Source organism: Mobula hypostoma, chromosome 14 (genome assembly GCF_963921235.1).
Source record: "Mobula hypostoma chromosome 14, sMobHyp1.1, whole genome shotgun sequence".
NCBI lineage: Eukaryota > Metazoa > Chordata > Chondrichthyes > Myliobatiformes > Myliobatidae > Mobula > Mobula hypostoma.
In genome coordinates, this window is record NC_086110.1 from 72,957,082 (window position 1) to 72,977,845 (window position 20,764).

General features: G+C 43.1%; 1 protein-coding gene across 4 annotated transcripts in view; it reads right to left on the reverse strand.

The window, feature by feature from the left end:
- Positions 1-407: 407 nt before the first annotated feature.
- Positions 408-20,764, reverse strand: part of LOC134356339 (cadherin-11-like) — a 253,898-nt gene continuing 233,541 nt past the window's right edge. For all 4 annotated transcript variants that reach the window (XM_063067233.1, XM_063067230.1, XM_063067232.1 and 1 more), the window contains exons 11-12: positions 9,227-9,478; positions 408-1,885 (exon numbers count right to left, since the gene is read on the reverse strand). In XM_063067233.1, the coding sequence (XP_062923303.1) occupies positions 1,392-1,885; positions 9,227-9,478 (746 nt within the window). In that variant the 3' untranslated portion in view covers positions 408-1,391. The remainder of the gene's footprint in view (positions 1,886-9,226; positions 9,479-20,764) is intronic.

Genomic DNA, 20,764 nt, shown 5'->3' on the forward strand with positions numbered 1-20,764 from the left:
CCTCAGGACCTACACCACCAATTCAGGAACAATCATTACCCTTCAACCATCAGGCTCTTGAACCAGTGGGGATAACTTCACTCACCCCAATACTGAACTGATTCCAGACGTATTGGCTCCTTTTTAAGTATTCTACAATTTGAGTTCTCGATATTTATTGCTTATTAATTTTTAATTTTCCTTTTCTATTTGGACAGTTTGTTGACTTTGCATGCTGGTTGTTTGTCTGTCACCGTTGTGTGTTGCCATCAGTAATTCTATTGTGTTTCTTTCTATTTACTGTGAATGCCCACAAAAAATGAATCTCAAGGTGGTATATGGTGACATTCATGTACTTTGATAATAAATTGAACTTTGAACTTTGAACTCTCCCAACCACCCTGACAACAGGCACGTTTGACAATGACTTGTAGAAAAATCATTTTATTGTAAAGTCCGGCTTCTGTGGCTGAAGCACGATAGGAAAGCAGAAATACAATGTCCATAAAATAGAATAATGATGCCTTAACATTTTGTTGCGATTCGTATTATTGAGATTCATGGTTTTTTTTTACTAAAATAAGAACTTTTAAGATTGTACAAATCGACACATAGAAATGACATAGACATCAGGCATTTGTCACTGTGATGGGAACAGATTCTGTGCCCGACACATATTAAACACAATACTTAAAGCCAAAAAAAAAAGTTTACAAGATTTAAACAGGAATAAGGTCTTTTTCTTTCATTTTTGCAAAGACGGATTACCTTGGGGCCCGTCAAAGATTTTAATGTCACTGTAAGACGTACCATGAGGAATACTGCCATGAATGTAAAAAGTTCAATTCTGTGACTGACTTAAGGCTCAAAATTCTGGCTGTGTTATCTTTGCTGCTAATGGCACCTTCTGCTCCTGGTTGAGTCTGAAAGCTCAGTAGAAGTGGCGTTTATCCTCTTCCCCCACAATAACTGACCTCAGGATGTTACTGGAACTCTTTAAAGCTTCGGTCACTTTTTGCCCAGAAGTGGTTGAAATGATCTCAGGGAAGCTGACTCAATCATTTCGGTTCTGTGCCTGCCAACAGTGGGAACTTTGAGTGAGGCTGAGTGGCGGAGAGGAGGACAAGTGAACCATGGAAATGATTTTGGGGTTGGGCGAGGCCATTTTCACAGTATCCATCTTTGAAACATAAAACGTCCAACATTTAAAGGATGGAAGTGTCAGTTCCTCTGCTCAATACAATTGAGCATATATATATATAATATATATATATTAAAAATAAGAAAGGAAAGAAAATAAAAAGAATGTATATCTGCCCGATTCCAGCAAAGTTCTAGCTCAGCGTTCCGGCTCTCCAAAGTTGCTTCATCTTTAATGTTGAACTTTAAGGCCAGTCTAATAACACTAATCGTTAAGAATCATCCGAGACGTCTTTAGATCCGTACAGGTCTGCCAGCCGTTTAAACCGGGGTCCCCAGCTGTTGAGGTAATCGTAGTTCAGGTCGGATTCCGTGCTGGCCGATTCCAGAGAGCTGAGGGAGCCCGCCACTGATCCCCTCCCCTCATAACCATAGATCTGGATGGAGTCGTAGGGCGGGGCAGTGGGGTCGCCATCGGCTTCCTGTAGCCTGACCTTGATGAAGTCGTCAACGTCCACGCTGTTGGGGGCGGCGCAGAAGCCCTGCCGGGGGACGTACTGCAGCTCAGGCTTGATGTCTTTGCGTGGCAGGAAGCCGTTGAGGCCATCGGGGTTCTGCAGAGTTGCGATGTCGAAGGCTTCCGTGTCTTCCTCACCTCCCCCCTCATCATCGTAGCTGATGATGTTCTCTCTCACATCCTCCTCCTCGAAGACGATCAGGGGCTCCTTCTTCTGGTGCCTCAGTGTCACAAACAAGACCACGATCACTGTGGAGGCAAAGAGACAGGGCCAACGGCTGGTTACCAAGGGAAACCAAATGACAGTTGTCAGACACCTGTCAAGACTGTTGATTGTCCAAGACTCCATAGAGTCTGTCTATACTTATTGCCTCTGAAAAGCAGCCAGTATGATCAAAGACCCCACCCTCACCAGACATTCTCTCCTCTCCCCTCCCATTGTGTTGAAGATATAAAAGTCTGAAAGGATGTATCACCAAGCTCAAGGACAACTTCTATCCCACAATTGTAAGACTCTTGACTCTGGACATTAAGGAAGAAATCTTCACCTCACATGGCCTTTGCACCTTATTATCTAATTTCCGAATTTAGGACATTGGAGCGTACAACACTGTACAGGCCCTTTGCCCATGATATCATGCCGACCTCTTCGACTATTCTAAGGTCAATCTAACTATTCCTTCCCACATTGCCCTCACCTCCATTTCAAATAATGCATCTTTATTGCACTTTCTCTGTAACACTTTTTTCTGCTTTCTGTTACTGCTTTTCCCTTACACTACCTTAAATGACTTATTTTTGAAAAGTCCTGTATTGCAAAACTACATTTTGGACTGTATCTCAGTACATGCCAGAATAATAAACCCATTCTAAGTCAGTTCCAACAGTTGAGCCCTGAAAGAGGTGTGTGACCATGGACGTGCTCAACCTGTAATCAAACAGGATAGTTTCAGTGATGTGCTGCACAGTGAGCAACGCTCAGCTAATACAGCTGCTAGCCCACAGCTCCTGCTCCCCTTAAAGGAGGTGTGTAGGGCATGTCTTCAACACAGAGAGCAGTGGGAGGCTAGAGTCAGACTCAGGTTTATTTTCACTGTAAAATTTGATGTTTTGTGGCAGCAGTACAGTGCCACTCATAAGAAAATTATAAGTTTCGATAAATAAATATGGATATATTAATAAGTAACAGACAATAAATAAATAATAGATAGAAAATATTAAGTAATTAATAAATAAAGTGATATATAAATACATTTTTCAATAACCAAATAACTAACTAAATAGATAGATAGATATAGATAAACAATAAAGAAACCATAAGAGGAATAGCAAGGTAGTGTTCATGGGTTCATTGTCCTTTCAGAAATCTGATCGTGGAGGGGAAGAAGCTGTTCCTAAAGTATTGCATGTGGGTCTTCAAGCTCCCGTACCTCCTCTCAAATGGTAGTAATAACTAGAGGGCATGCCCCAGATGGTCAGGGTCCTCGATGATGTCCCTATCAATTCCTCTCTGATTCTCCTTCCTCCTCCCTACACACGAGGGGTAATTTACCGCTGCTAATAAACCTCCCACTTAGCACGTCATTGGGACTCGGGAGGAAACCGGTGCACCCGGAGAAAACTCACAGGTTAAAAGGAGAACATGCAAACTCCACGCAGACAGTGGCGGAGTTGGGATTGGACCCTGTCACTCTGACGGACACTCAGAGATTAGGAACAGCTTCTTCCCCTTTGCCCTCCGATTTCTGAATGGACAATGAATCCATTTATATATATAAATTAAATGAAATATGTAATGCAAAAAGAGAACAAAAAGTAGTGAAGTGGTGTTCATGGATTCATTGTCCACTCAGAAATCTGAGGGCAAAGGGGAAGAAACTGCCCCTAAAAAGCCAGGAGCGTGCATCTGGGCTTCTGCACTTCCACCCCAATGGCAGCAATGAGATCCTTAATAGTGGGTGCTCTGCCTTCTTGAGGCATCACTTGGCTATAAGAAGCCTGTATACTTTACTGCACCAGCAAGCAGGTCATAGCGGCGTCAGAAACCATCACACTCTCTGACAGGAAAAACAAAACAGTGCCCCCACTATTTGGGGACTTGCTGTTTTCTCATCACCACCAATGAACACGACCTCACTGTTTCTTTGCTCTCTTTTTGCACTACTTAATCTAACTTGTATGTATATTTCTTATTTTAATTTATAGTTTATTTTTTTCTCTGTATTGCATTTTATTTTTGCCGTATAACAATAAATTTCACGACATATGCTGGTGATATTAAACCAGATTCTAGTTCTGCAAGCACCAATGCACAGCCCTCACTCTCAATAAGATGTGTACCACAGAGACACGATGAGCATTAAGTCAAGGCTTTGTAATGGATGGAGTTTTGTGCCGTGTTCAGGAGTTTATTGTCCAAACAGTTTAATGTGCTTGTTATTGCTTCTGTTCAGGTGCCCTGTGAAGAATAGCTGAAACTAATGAGCTGTGAATAATATTGTTTGAGACAGTTGCCATGGGCTGTCTGCAACAAGACAAATTTTGATGTTACCTGTCAGGGGAACACAATGTACAAGCAATACACTTGGGGACTTTACAGCGCCCTGCTAGTTGGACCATTGTTGGCGAGATACTGCAATGTTATTTTGCAGTTCTTATTCCCTCCATGGTGAATAAAGTAATCTGGTTCATTAAAGGAATTTAAATGAGTACCAATGGCACTTAAAGTCTCCAATAATGAAATCTTAATTTAACTGGCTCTGTCAGGGAAAATAATGATCGCAGAAAGCAAACTACCAAACCAACACGGATGGAAATTAAAATTTTAAGACCTGCAGAAACTGTCAGTTGGAAAATGAAGTGAGAGATTCTGGCAAAGAGCCCTGAACTGTGAGCAAGCATTCTCAACACAGCAGTGTTCTGTTCTATGCACTGCCCACACCACTGTACCCAGATGCTGGCTGGCTCTTTCTCTTACTCCCCCACACTTCTGCATCTCTTTTCCTGTGATAAGAGATCACACAAGTCCCTCCATATCCTACCTGCTACCCTCACGTCTGTACACAGATTTCTAATGGCCTCTCTCATTCTCCCCAACACCTTTGTCCGACACATTCTAGAATCTGCAGCAAGTCACAGACACAAGAGATTCTGCAGGTGCTGGAAATCCACGGCAACACACACAAGATGTTTTTGGTCGAACTAACTAGCTCCCAAACTCAGGTGCTTAAACACATCACAAGCAAGAGAAAGTCTACAGATGCTGGAAATCCAGGCAACACACACACAAAATGCTGGAGGAACTCAGCTAGCCAGGTAGCATCAATGGAAAAGAGTAAACATTACAGATACCTGGGGATACGAATTGACAATAAACTGGACTGGTCAAAGAACACTGAGGCTGTCTATAAGAAGGGTCAGAGCCGTCTCTATTTCCTGAGGAGACTGAGGTCCTTTAACATCTGCAGGACGATGCTGAGGATGTTCTACGAGTCTGTGGTGGCCAGTGCTATCATGTTTGCTGTTGTGTGCAGGGGCAGCAGGCTGAGGGTAGCAGACACCAACAGAATCAACAAACTCACCCGTAAGGCCAGTGATGTTGTGGGGATGGAACTGGACTCTCTCACGATGGTGTCTGAAAAGAGGATGCTGTCTAAGTTGCATGCCATCTTGGTCAATGTCTCCCATCCACTACATAATGTACTGGGTGGGCACAGGAGTACATTCAGCCAGAGACTCATTCCACCGAGATGCAACACTGAGCGTCATAGGAAGTCATTTCTGCCTGTGGCCATCAAACCTTACAACTCCTCCCTTGGAGGGTCAGACACCCTGAGCCAATAGGCTGGTCCTGGACTTATTTCCTGGCATAATTTACATATTACTATATAATTATTTATGGTTTTAATACTATTTAATTATTTACGGTGCAACTGTAACGAAAACCAATTTCCCCCAGGATCAATGAAGTATGACTATGACTATGACTATGACTATTCAACATTTTGGGTTGAGACTCTTCATCAGGACTGAAGGAAAAAGATGAGAAGTGAGAGGAAGAATGTAGGGGAAGGGGATGAAGAAGTACAAGGCAGTAGGTGATTGGTGAAACCGGGAGAGGGGGAAGGGGTGAAGTCTAAAGCTAGAAAGTTGACTGGTAAAAGAGATAAAGAACTGGAGAACCAGGAGAGAACAGAGGGCCATGGAAGAAAGGGAAGAGGGAGGAGCACCAGAGGGAGTTGATGAGCAGGTAAAGAAAAGAGGTAAGAGAAGGAAATGGGAGTGGAGAACGGTGAAGGATTGGAGGAGGGCAATTACTGGAAGTTCGAGAAATCGGTGATCACGCCATCAGGCTAGAAGCTACCCAGATAGAATATAAGGTGTTGCTCCTCCAACCTGAATGTGGCCTCCTCTATTGCCACAATGAGGTCCCGCTGACGTTGGAGGTGCTTTTACCAAGTCCGCTACTGAACTACAGTTAAATTTGGAATCCCCCAGAATGCACCATTCTGACGAACATATGAGATTGAGCAGATGCTGGAAACCCAGAACCGCACACACAAAATACTGGAGGAACTCAGCAGGTTAGGCAGCATCTCTGGAGGGGAACAAAGGGTCAATGGTTTGGGCTGACTCCCTTTATCAGGACTGGAAAGCAATAGGGCAGAATCCAGAATAAGAAGATAAGGTGAGAGGGTGGGGCACAAGCTGAAAGGTGATATATGGGGTGGGGGGGAGGGTTCATGCTCTGTCCTGCCCTTCCCTATCAACCTGCACCTTAAATATACCTAATGACTTGGTCCCTACAGCCATCAGTGGAAATGATTCACCATCCTCTGGTCCTAGACTCCTGTACTGTTGGAAACATCTTCTCCATATCCACCATATCAAAGCCATTCAATATTCAGTAGGTTTCAATGAGATTGCCCTTCATTCTTCTAACTCCAATGAATACAGTTCCTCATATATTAACCCATTCATTCCCAGGATCATTCTCATGAACCTTCTCTGGACCCTCTGCAATGCCAGCATATCCTTTCTTAGATATGCGTCCCAAACTGCTGCCAATGCTCCAAACATGACCTGACCAATGCCTTATAAAGCCTCAGCAGTACATCATTGTTTTTGTAATCTAGTCATCATGAAGTGAATGTTAACACCTAGATCTCTGAACCAGTTTATCTGGTTTGGTGGTATCTTACTTGGCTGCTGTATTACAACAGCAACTAAGGTATCTTTCTCTCTTTTTGTATTTGAACAGTTTGTTGTCTTTTGTACACCAGTTGGTGCAGTCTTTCATTGACTCTGTTATAGTTACAGACCACAATATGCTCTTTTCTCACTGCTACCATCAGCTAGAAGGTACAAAGCCTCAGGACTCACACCACCAGGTTCAAGGGCAGTTACTACCCCACAACCATCAGGCTGTTAAGCAAAAGGGGATAACTACATTCACTTGAACATTCATTGAGATGTTCCCACAATCAACGATCTCACCTTAAGGACTCTTAATGTCATTATCTCATATTCTTGTTATTTATTGCTATTTATTTGCATTTGCACAGTTTGTTGTCTTCAGCACTCTAGTTGATCTTTCATTGATCATGTTACAGTTCTGTAGATTTGCTGAGTATGCCCACAGGGAAATGAATCTCAAGCTTGAGTATGGAGACATGCATGTATTTTGATAATAAATTTATCTTGAACTTTGTTGTCTACAAAGTGGTCTGTGCCTTCTTAATTTCCACATTATTGTGTACAGCTTTTGTTACTGTTATTGGAAAGATGTTATTAAATGAGAAAGATTGCAGAAAATATTTACCAGGCTGTAGCCTGGACTCAGGGACCTGACTTACAGGGAGAGGTTATGTAGATCTCTCCTTGTAGAGGCAGGAGCACCAGAGGGAGAAGATGGGCTGGTAAGGAGATGAGGTAAAAGAAGGAAATGGGCGTGGAGAACGGTGAAGGAGAGGAGGGGGACAATTCAAGAAGTAGATGTTCATGCCATCAGGTTGGAGGCTACCCAGATGGACTTTATTCCCTGGAATTTAGGAGATTGAGGGGTGGCCTGATAGTTATAATCAGATTATCAGGAAAGGGTAAAGTCACATAGTCTATTTTCCCAGTGAAATCAGCAACAAGAGATTTAGAAAGGACATTAGGGTCAGCTTCTCCATACAAAGTGTGGTACAAATTTGGAATGAGCTGTTATAAATAGTGGTTGACACAGATCCATTGGCAATATTTAAAAGCCATCTACTGTAGATAAGTACATGGACAGGAGAGGCTCAGAGGGCTATGGGCCAAACACAGGCAAATCGGACTAGCTCACTGGGAACACAGTCAGATGTGCCAAAGAACCTGTTCTCGTGCAGTATGACTGAACGGACTAATAAACACACAAGCAGCTCTGCTACCTCAGGAGGCTAAAGATATTCAGTGTGTCCCCTTTGACCCTCGCTGTACCACTGAAAACATCCCATCCATGCATCATGGCTTGGTACAGCAGCTGCTCAGCCCGTGAGCACAAGAAGCTGCAGAGGGCTGTGGATGCAGCTCAGCAAATCACAGAAACCAGCCTCCCCTCTATGGGCTCTGTCCACATTTCTCAATGCCTCAGAAAAGCAGCAGCAAAGTCAATGACGGTGCCTACACTGAACGTTCTCTCTGATCTCCCCTCCCATCGGGCAGGAGATACAAAATCCTGAAACCATCAGGCTCAGGGATAGCTTTTGTCCCACTGTTATGCTACTAAACAGTAGGGTGGACTCCTGACCTCACATCATTATGATGTTGCATCTATTGGCTGCCTGCACTGCACTTTCACTGTAAGTGTAACACTTTATTCTGCATCCTGATATTGTTTTACTTTGTTCTATCTTGAACTGAAGTGATGAAACGATCTGAAGACCACAAGACCATAAAATATAGGATCAGAATTAGCCCACTTGGACCATCGAATCTGCTCTGCCATTCCATCATGGTTGATTTATTAACCCTGTCAACCCCATTCTCCTGCCATCTCCCTGTGACCTTTGATGTCCTTATTAATCAAGAACCTATCAACCTCTGTTTTAAATATACCCAATGACTTGCATTGCATAGCCATCCGTGCCAACAAAATCCACAGATTCACCATTCTCTGGCTAAAGAAATCCCTCCTCTTCTCTGTTCCAAAGGGACGTCCCTCTATTCTGAGGGTGTGCCCTCTAGTCTTCAACTTCCCCACAATACAAAACATCCTCTCAGATTCCACTCTATCAAGGCCTTTCAATATTTGATAGTTTTCAATGAGATTCCTCCCTCATTGTTCTAAACTCCAGCAAGTACAGGCCCAAAGCCATCAAAACCTCCACATATGTTAACTCTTCCATTCCCAGATTAATTCTCGTGAACCTCCTCTGGACCCTCTCTAATGGCAGCATATCTTTTCTTACTTAAATATGGATGACATGCAAAACAAAGTTTTTCACTGTACCTCAGAAATGAGACATTAATAAAGCAACTTAATGACTACTAGTGTTTATGAATCTATAATTCGATTGCCGACTCTCTGTGTCTAACTCTATTTCATTGTACTGTTCCACTTACTGAGTAGTATAATGATGCAAGTAAGTATTGCGATCAAGGCACCAGTGCTGAGACCTGCCGGCAGCGTCAAGGGCTCTGCGTTGCACGACTGCACGCTGCCGTCTGCGCTGCAGCTGCACACGCGGATGGTGAGGGTGTTGGTGCTGCTCAGGGGGGGCGCGCCTCCATCCGAGATTACCACTGGCAACAGGTAGACCTCTTGTTTCCGTCTGCTCATAGCGCCCTTTCGCACCTTTATATCGGCCGTGTTTGCTGTGGGGTTAAAGAACATCACAGAGTGAGTCACACAAGGATGGTAAAGACATTAAAGATTAGATTTACTTGTCACATGCACATTGAGACATCAAAACCTGGAGTAAAATGCATTGTTTTCATCAAAAACCAACACAGTCAAGGATGAGATGGGGGCAGCCCGCAAGCGTAAAGCACTGGCGCAGCATGCCCACAAGTTACTAACCTTAACCCGTTTCTTTGGAATGTGGGAGGAAACAGAGCACCTGGAGGAAACCGACTCACTCATGGGAAGAATGTACAAGCTCTTTGCAAATAGCAGTGGGGATTGAATCCAGATTGCTGGCACTTGGAAGCACTATGCTACCATGCCGCCCAGTAGCCTGCCCTGGCCCAAACATGCCGAAGCCGTAACAAAGAAAGCTCACCAATGCCTCGTCTTCCACAGGTGACTGAAGAAATTTGGCATATCCTTTTTGATCCTTACCATAGAAAGCATCATGTCCACATATGTCATAGCTTATTGTGGTAAATACACTGCTTATAGCTGCAAGAAACTGCAGGGATTTGTGGACACAGCTCAGCACATGACAGGAACTAGCCTTCCCTCCATGGACTCTGTGTATGCTTATTGTCATTTTAGTTAAGCAGCCAGCATAATCAAAGACCCCACCCAACCCAGTCATTCTCTCTTCCCCCCTCTCCCGTCAGGCAGAAGATAAAAAAGCCTAAACATACATACCACTAGACCCAAAGGCAGTTTCTACCCCACTGTTATAAGACAACTGAATGGACCCCAAGTCCTATCAGATGGACTCTCAATCTCGCGCCTGATTCCTTCAGTGTCATCAAGAAGACATGACCACAATCTTCATGAAGAGATGTTGGAAATGGAATGGGCGCATGATGAGAAGAGAGGCCAACTCCATCACCAAGACCGCACTTCATTAGACCCCTGAAGGATAGAGGAAACGCGGGAGACCAAAGACAACTTGGTGCCATACCACAGAGGTAGAAATGGGGACCCTAAGCCACACCTGGAGCACAATAGAGAAAATGGCCAAGCACAGACAGAGATGGAGGACCTTCATTGCTGTCCTAAGTGCCAACGGTGTAATGGGCAGTAAGTAGGATAACCTCTCAATCTACTTCGGTCTCAATCTACCTCGTTATGACATTATAGTCTACTTACACAGCACTCTCTCTGTAACTGCAACACTTTATGTTCCACATTCTGTTATTGTTTTACCTTGTACTACCTCAGTGTACTGTGTAATGCATTTATCTGTATAAATGGTATGCAAACTAAGTTTTTCACTATATCTCTCCACATGTGGCAATAAAACAATTTACAGAATGATTGAAATTGATGTGATTTTAAGCCGTTTATATGCTAGTCTTTCTGTAAAGTGATCTAAATAAGTTTAGTTCCATGTGATCTAATTGAGTATTTAATGTATAATAAATCATAATTACTGCTTATTACTGCTTAGCAAACTTACTGACCCTAAAATCTTATTTTCTATCATGCTTTATAATTCCCTTACATAAATATTTCCAAACATAATGGATATTAAAATGCAAAAAGAAGTAGATTTGTTATTTTTGCTTCTGCCTTAATCTTATGTGTTTTACAGTCTGCATTTCACACTCCATATAAAGATAATTAACAATTTTGTATTTCCCTTCCTGATTCATATACATGAGAATACTTTAATACAATCGGCTATCCAGCCAGTTGAATAACATCACAACTGCTTGGTGCCAGCAATCTAATTGAATCAGATTCAGGATCATTATTGCTGACTTATATGAAATGGAATTTGTTATTTTGCAGCAGCAGTACAGTGAAAAGACATTTAAAGTTACTATAAATTACAATATAAATAAACAGCACAATTAAAAGAATAACGTAGTGTTCATGGACCATTCAGAAATCTGATGTTGGAGGGAAAGAAGCTGTTCCTAAGTTATTGAGTTTGGGTCTTCAGGCTCCTGTACCCCCTCCAATGATAGCAATGAGAAGAGGGCATATCCCACCTAGATAGTGAGGGGCCTTAATGATCAATGCCTCCTACTTGAGGCGCAATGTCTTGAAGGTTTCCTTGTTGGTGGGGAGGGCTATCCCCGCAATGGGGCTAGCTGATCCTGCACCCGCTTGCGATCCTGTCCCTCAGAGGCTCCAACCGGGCTGTGATGCAACCAGTCCAATCGCTTTCCAGCATTTAGCTGCAGAAATTTGCCGAGTCTCACGGCTCAGAGGATGGTGGGAGTGTGGAACGAGCAGCCAGCACGAGAGGTGCACGCCAGCCCAACTTCAATGCTTAAGAGAAGTTTGAATAGGGACATGGATAGTAGGGGTACGGAGGGCTATGGACCCAGAGCAGGTCGATGAGGGTAGGCAGTTTAAATGGTTCAGCGCTGACTAGATGGGATGAAGGGTCTCGGCCCGAAATGCCGACTGTACCTCTTCCTTTAGATGCTGCCTGGCCTGCTGCGTTCACCAGCATTTTTGGTGTGTCTTGCCTGTTCCTCTGTTGTACATTTCTATGACTCTATAACGTCTAGGACTCTATGACTCTATTCAACTGATCACTGACAGCACTGAGGACTTCGGGACGTGCATGCCACGGGGAACTCGATGGGAGAGCTGAATGGTTAAGGTCTGTGCCACACAGCTGATGACAAATCCAGGACACTGCCTTGCTCAAAGCTTAGATGAGCATGTAAAAGAATTTTGTGACAATGGTAGATATGTTTAAACAAACCACAAGGTAACAAAGAAGAACCAAAAGCAATCAAGGTGAGCTTTCCTATAAATGCCTACTTAGGAAAGGAATCTCAAGGCAGTGTATGGTGATATACATGTACTTTGATAATAAATGTACTTTTACTTTGACTTTGAATATGGAACACAAAGAGGTACAGCAGAGGAGGAAGCCCTTCAGCCCACAATGTCATGCAGCCTACAACGTTGTGATACTAGTAACCAAAAGGCCGACTAAATTGATCTCCTCCGCTTACACAATGTCTATATCCTTCCATTTTCCTCATGTTCATGTGTTTATCTAAATGTCTTTTAAAAGTCTCTCATGTTTCTGCCGCTACCACCATGGCAAGCAGTGCATTCCAGGCACCCACCACTTCTGTGTAAAAAAACTTGCCCCTCACATCTCCTTTCAAATTACCCTCGCCGTAAACGAATGCCCTCTGGCATTCGACATTTCACCCCTGGGAAAAAATACTATCTGTCTATTCAGTCTAAACCTCTCATAATCTTATAAACCTCAATCAGATCTCTCCTCAGCCTCCACCGCTCCAGAGAATAAAACCCAGGTTTATCCAACCTCTCGTTATAGCTCATGCTCTCAAATCCAGGCAGCATCCTGGTGGACCTCTTCTGCATCTTCTCCAAAGCCTTGGCATCCTACCTATAGTGGGGCAACCAGAGCTGCACACAATACTCCAGAAGCAGCTTGACTTTGATTTGATGTCCTGGGGTGCAGGGAAGGGCACTGAGGATGGAGAAGTGGATGGTGAGAAATGAAACAAATTTTATGCTGAGAAATGTGACTATCACAAACTCTTCTGGAAGCCCTTGCCAGTCCTATTTCACACCAAGGTCCATCCAGAATGTCCATCAGGTGTGGAACTTCAGGAACTCTTGCAACAGCATTCAGTTGCATTTCTTTACCGTGACCAGACCATTGTTGGGAAGATCAGTGTTTATTGGCTACCTGTAATAGTTGGTGACTCTAGGACCAGTGGGCACAGCTTAAGAATAGAAGGACAACTCTTTAGAACAGAGATGAGGAGGATTTTCTTTAGCCAGAGGGTGGTGAATCTCTGAAATTCGGTGCCACATATGGCTGTAGAGGCAAAGTCATTTAGTGTAGTTAAAGTGGCAGTTGTTAGGTTCTTGATCAGTAAGGGTGTCAAAGATTATAGGGGGAAAGCAGGAGAATGGGGTGAGAGGTATGGACTTGATGGGCCGAATGGCCTAATTTTGCTCCTGTGTCTTATGGTCTAATGGGTGGTGAGCAGTGTAGAGCTCCTGAACGGCATTTCAGGGTGAAGAGAGGCAGCAGCCTAACTTGGCAACGCTGGAGGTTTGGGAGTAAGTATGAGATGACTGTCAGGCAGGCTTGGCGGTGAGTGAAAACAAAGGATGAGCTGCTGTATCCTTTTGATCCTGACTTTGTGTTGAAATGAGAGACCAGAGGGCTTACATAGGATAAGTGGCTTGTACACAGTTAGATCCCATAAATAGCAAATGAAATGAACCACCAGTAGATATAGAGTCATTGAGCACTCCAGCACAGAAACAGGCCCTTCAGCCCATCTTGTCTGCAACAAACTGTTATGCTGCCCAGTCCCATTGATGCTCACCTGGACCATAACTCTCCATAACCCATTCTAATGCCTTCAGTGAGACCTTATACCAAGACCTTGCCTGCTTCTCTAAGGTATACAACTACTTATCTAAACTTCCCTTAAATTTTGAAATTGACCCTGTATCCTCCACTTCTGCTGGCAGCTCATTCTACACTCACAATACCCTCTGAGCGAAGAAGGTCCCCCTCATGTTCTCCATAAACAATTCACCTTTCACCCCTAACCCATGACTTCTGGTTCTAGTCTTACTCAACCTCAGTGGAAAAGGCCAGCTTGCATTTACCTTATATATATTCTGGTACACCCCTATCAAATCTCCCCTTATTTTCCTATGCTCCAGAGAATAAAGTTCCAACCTATTCAACCTTTCCCTGTAGCTCAGTTCCTCACGTCCCAGCAGCAAGTGCTGATGGAGTGAAATCATGTCAGAAACCTTCCGATTTCTCTTTGTCAATCTGTCTGGAAAAAAAATCTGAAATTAATAAGGTCATACCTTTTCAAAAACCAGCTCTCACCCCCACCCCGTGTGTCAACCCAACTCAGAGGCTTGAAATCTCAATAAGATTTGTTCTGGACTAAAGATTAGGGGCAATGTGAATGAACCTTGTCCTCACTGGAGTGGCATCTACCTTGGAGAAGAAGACAAGGTCTTGGTATAAGGTCTCACTGACAACAATAAAATGGAAGTAAGAGTCATTCATTAAGCTCTTCAAGCCTAAGCCCCCACCCCACTCCCCACCTTTTAATAAGGTCATGACTGGTCTGTATCAGGTCAAAGACTAACCCATTTTCCCATTTATGAAGTGTACTGATCAGATGGTGTTGGAGTTGTACATTTTCATTTAAATGGTAAAAAACTTTAGAGACTGGGCTTTGCACATTGTACGCATTGAATAATCTGTTAGATACACAATCTATTCTGATTGTGTTTGCAGATGGAAATTGATCTAAAGGTCAATCTTTTCCAAGAAGTGGGAGATCTCAAAGAGGGTGCAGAGCAGATTTAGCAGTGTGTGGGAACAGAAAAATGTTAGGGCCCACTTCCATTGGTCCTTCAAGTTGATGGGGTGGTTATGTACGCAAATGGTGCGTTGGCCTTCATTTGTCAGGGAATTGAGTTCAAAAGCCATGAGGTAATGTTGCAGCTCTATAAAACTCTGATTGGACCACCAGACCACACTTGGAATATCACATTCAGTTCTGGTCACCTCATTATAGGAAGTATGTGGAAGCTTTGGAGGAGATTCAGCAGAATGCTGTCTGGATTAGGGAGCATATTTTAAGAGGAAAAAGATCAGAATCAGAATCAGGTTTATTATCACTGGCACGTGACTTGAAAGGCTGAGTGAGCCAGGGCTTTTCTCTTTAGAGTGAAGGAGGAAGAAAGGTAACTTTATAGAGGTCTACAAGATGATATGATGCATAAATAAAGTGGACAGCCAGAGACTTTTTCCAAGGGCAGGAATGGCTAACATGACAGGGCATAATTTCAAAATGATTGGAGTATAGTATGTCAGAGGTAGGCTTCTTTAACAGAGTGTGGTAGGTGCACGGAACACACTTCCAGTGTTGGTCGTAGAGACAGATACATTCAGGACATTGAAGAGATTCTCAGATGGGCACATGAATGAAAGAAAATTAAGGTCTATGTGGGAGGAAAAGTTTAGATTGATCTTAGAGTAGGTTAGAGAGTCGGCACAACATCGTGAGCTTGTATTGTGCCACACTGTTCTATGTTTCCAGCTCCTGGATGGGTGGGACATGTTACTGTATATATTTGTTGGGCATGTGTGGCACAGCCAAAGCCAGAGTGCTCACCTCTTCTGTCAACAAAATGCTGATTGAAGCTGCCTACTTAAAATCTGATGGCAGTAGTCCCTCAGACTTTTACTAGGATTTACTTGAATTATGGCCATGCATTTCCAGTGTACTGCTGGAAGGAGAACTGTAGGTGTTCCGAGTACCAGTTCCCCTTTGTTCTTGAAGGCTGTGAAGGTTATGTTGAGTGACAGATACTGTGTGTTCCACTTGAACTTGAAGTATTGTGAACAGATTTGGCCCCTTGCCTAACAGGATGGGCACAGGAGTACATTGAACCAGAGACTCATTCCACCGAGATGCAACACAGAGCGTCATAGGAAGCCATTCCTGCCTGTGGCCATCACACTTTACAACTCCTCCCTTGGAGGGTCAGACACCCTGAACCAATAGGCTGGTCCTGGACTTATTTCCTGGCATAATTTACATATTACTATTTAACTATTTATGGTTTTATTACTATTTATTATTTATGGTGCAGCTGTAACGAAAACCAATTTCCCTGGGATCAATAAAGTATGACTATGACTATGAGAAGATGTGCTGGCACTAGAGAAGGTCCAGAGTAGGTTCATAAGAATTATTCCAGAAATGAAAGGGTTAGTGTATGAAGATTGTTTGATGTCTCTGGCCCTGTAGTCATTGGTGTTTAGAAGAATTAGGGGCAATTTCATTGAAACCCAACAAATATTAAAAGGCCTTGATAGAGCAGATGCAGAGAAGATGTTTCCAATAGTGGGTGAGTGGGAGAGGGCACAGCCTCAGAATAGAGGGACATCCATTTAGAACAGAGGTGAAAAGAAATTTCTTTAGCCAGAGGGTCATGAACCTGTAGAATTCTTTACAACAGATGGCTGTGGAGGCCAAGTCATTGGGTATATTTAAAGTGGATGTTGATAGGTTCTATATTAGTCAGGCATCAAAGGTTTGGGGGAGAAGTCAGGAGAAAGAAGTTGAGAGGGATAATAAATCAGCCATGATGGAATGGCAGAACAGTCTCAGTGGGCCAAAATGGCCTAATTCTGCTCCTATGTCTTATGGTCACCGTAGTGGGTCAGCATCAATAACAACACTTGTGGGGGCTGTATCGTAATCAGGACAATGAAACAACTTTTTAAAGACCTTTGATCCAAGCATTTAATTAAAGTGAATTGCAAGGAGTGTGGGCTGCAAACTTAAAACAGAATTTGTTTTGCATTAGTTTCCAACAGCAATTACATGCAAAGTGAACACTGTATCCAGCTGATATAGTTACCATTTTAATGAAAATATATACTCCACTCCACTCTCCCCCTCACTTGTAAAACCCCACATTACCAAATCATTCTTCAGGATTGAAGATTTCAGACACAAGATTGTTTAATGTCACTTCCAGTACCCAGGTATAAAGGAGAAAGAGATAATTATTCCTACAGATCTGATGCCACACAAAAAAACAATAAGATAAAGAACACAATAATAAAAAAACACACAATCAATATAAATACATAAGATAGCTTATATACAAAGACTGATTGCATGTTCATAAAGTGATGTTAGACACAGGAGCATCTGTACATAAGGTGACTGATGAAGTCGTGGTGGTTGGGAGTGTGGAGGGATGGGTGGGTTAGTGGGTGGAGGTACTGATCAGCTTTACTGCTTGGGGAAAGTAAATGTTTTTTGAGGCTGGTACTCCTGGCATGGACACTACTTAGCCCCCTCCCTGATGGGAGTGGGACCAAAAGTTCATGAGCAGGGTGGGTGGGTTCTTTATGGCATTACTGGCCCTTTTCCGGTACCTTTCCATACTGTATATATGTCCTTGATGGTGCATAGGCCAGTGCTCGTAAACTGGTTTAGCGAAGTGAACAGACATTGAAACAAGAGCAAAACAAAACTACTCAAGGTACTCAAGCAAGTCTGTTAGTATCTCTGAAGGCAACGGGGTGGTTAACTTTTCAGGTCAAGACTTTGATTCAGGACTGAGAGTGTCAATTAATCTAGTATTTAAACCTTTAATTAATCCAATCCCATCTGCCTACACATGTTCACATTTGTTCATTTTCTGCACATTAAATGCCACTGTCTCATTTCCCTCCAATACCATCCATGCTATATGTACATATATATATATATTACACACAGTATACTTTAACTGTAATTGATAGTTTTTATTATACCTTGCAATGTACTGCTGCCATAAACAATATATTTCACGACATTCAGTATACGAGTGATATTAAACCCGATTCTGATTCTCGCACCTTAGATGCATGGTTTCTAGTATTATACCTTTTAATCTTGGGAAAAAGATGCCAGATGTCTATGCTTCTCTCTTATCTTTTTTTAAGATCTCCCCTCTGCTTCTGCCACTCCAGAGAAAACAAGCCAAGTTTGTCTGGAGTGAAGACTCCTTGAACACTCAGCAATTCAGGCAATCAAGAGAGACACGGCTCATTTTCAGGTTTCAAAATCATCAAACATCTTACTGAAGGCAAATCAAGAGACGGAAGATGCTGGAAACTGGAGCAACAAACAATCTGCTGGAGGAACACAGTAGGGAGAATAATATTGTGGGAGGAATGGAGTTGCCGATGTTTCCTATCTTCAAGAATTCCTTCCCTCCCACTGATTCTTCTCAACCCACTCAGTTCCTCCCACAGATTGCTTGTTGATATTATTTAGGACTGTTGATTCACACATTAACATGTTCCGTCTACAAAGGAGGTGGAAGCTTTAGAGAGGGTGCAGAGGACATTTAACAAAATGCTGCCTGAATTGGAGAGCAGGTCTTATGGGGAAAGGCTGAGTGAACTAGAGCTTTTCACTTTAGAGTGAAAGAGGATTAGAGGTGACTTAATAGAGGTACACAAGATAAGAGGCATTGATAGAGTGGACAGGCAGAAACTTTTTTTCCAGGGTGGAGAGCTTTCATTAATTCTATTATGGTTCCTAGTCTATAGATTTATTGGGTTTCCTCCAAGAAGACAACAATCATGTCATAGGGTTTGGAGGCTTGCATGTTGGCTCTTGGTAGGGTCACCCATGCCAAACAGGTCAAAGGGTAGAGGCCAGACTAAGAGTGGTCCACTGCTCCTCTAGGTTGAGCTCAGGACTTACAACCCTGACAGATCAAAAACAATTGTTATGGAAACAGAAATGAAGAACCCTTCTTTACACACAGAGATGGAGGACCTTCATTGTTGCCCTAAATGCCAGCAACAGAACAGGCAGTAAGTTATTGAGTATGCCCGCAAGGAAATGAATCTCAGTGTTGTATATAGTGAGATGTACATACTTTAATAATACATTTACTTTTAACTTTTCATTAGTCATGGAACCGAGTGCAAGAGTTGGGAAATCATATTACAACTGTACAAGTCCTTAGACTACATTTGTGGTGTAGTATGCAGTTCCAATCACCCAGCTATACAGGTAGTAAGAGCACCATTGGTCAGAGGGAGAAGGCAGGAGAATGGTGTTGAGAGGGAACATAAGTCAGCCATGATTGATTGGTGGAGTAAACTTGATGGACTTAATGGCTGAACTCTGCTCCTATACCTTATGGTCTAAGCTGAAAATGGTGCAGGGAAGGTTCACAAGATAGCAACCTGTACAGGAAGCCTTGAGTTATAAGGAGAGTCTGATAGGCTGGAGCTGTTTATCTGGAGCATAGGAGGATGGGGAGTGATTTTATTGAGGTTTATAAAATACTGAGGGGTGTGGAAAGGTGGGTGGGCACAGTCTTTTCTCCATGCTGGGGGGGCTCTAAAAGTCGAGGACACAGGTTTAAGGAGAGAGTGGAAATATTTAAAAGGGACATGAGGGGCCAATACTTTCACACAGAAGGTGGTGGGTAAATGGAACAACCAACCAGAGGTAGAAACAATTACAATGTTTAAAAGACGTTCGGACAGATACTGTACATGGGAAAGAAAGGCCTTGAGGCATATGGGTCAAACCAAATGGGACTAGTTTAGGTAGACACCCTGGTCAGCATGGTTGAGTTGGGCCAAAAGGCCTGATTCCCTGTTGCATGACTGTAATTCTGTGGCAAACAGACCTGCAAGGACTGAGTCATCATTGTGTTTTATATTGTCGTCTGGGCTTTGCACATCTGTGAGAATAACTTGGCCAGATCAGCCCCTTGCATAGTCACAAAGTTAGGTCACAGTCTTTCCCTTTACAGAAAGATCACAGTGATCTTCAGAGGACCAGCCACACCGAACTCTGAAGTGCCAAGGCACCTTTCTAACACACCCTACCGATCTTGCACGTTTTCCCTCTGCGCTGTTTGCCTGTCAAACACTATTTGAGTTCCAGAAGAAATGATTCCCGGGTTTAGATGTACTTACACAGCTATTTTTCTGCCAGACTTAAAATACTTTTTATAAAGCATTTGCATAAATATTCATCAGGAGGAGGAGGTGAATGAATCTCGCACAGTTTGAAGGCATCTCATTAACTTTCAACTCATATGCCCAATGTGATCTTCAGTCAAGCAACATGTATAATGCAATAAGCTATTTAATAAGGGCAGAAGATGTCACCATTCTTACACTGCTATGATATGTCATCTCCTTGTGTAGCTATTAATATGGAGAAGGCAGAAATGAGGACTGTTAGAATGGTAGGTTTGTTACAAGTTTAGTGATAGCTTTGGATATTAAAGCTTCATGAAAGCCCCTGGCCGTCTGGCACTGGAACACTAATGAGAGATCGTGCCAGGCAGCGAGGGAGATGTAATCGAAGCAGGACGAGAGAGAGGGGGATGTAGATGGCAGTGATTGGGGAAGAGTGGGAATTATTATGGGAGTGAATCAGAAGGAATAGGGATGTGGATGGGAGAGGGATGAGGATGGGATTCAGATATAGATGAGAGTGGGATGTGGATGGGAATGGGAATGGGATGGGAATGGGATGTAGATCAGTGAGATGTGGGTGAGAGTGGGATGTGGATGTGAATGTGTAATAGGATGTGGATGGAATGGGATATGGATGGGAATGAGATGTGGATGGGAGTGGGATGTGGATGTGTAATAGGATGTGGATGTGGAGTTGGATGTTGAGGGAGTGAGATGAGGATGGGAATGGGAATGGAATGCGGATGTG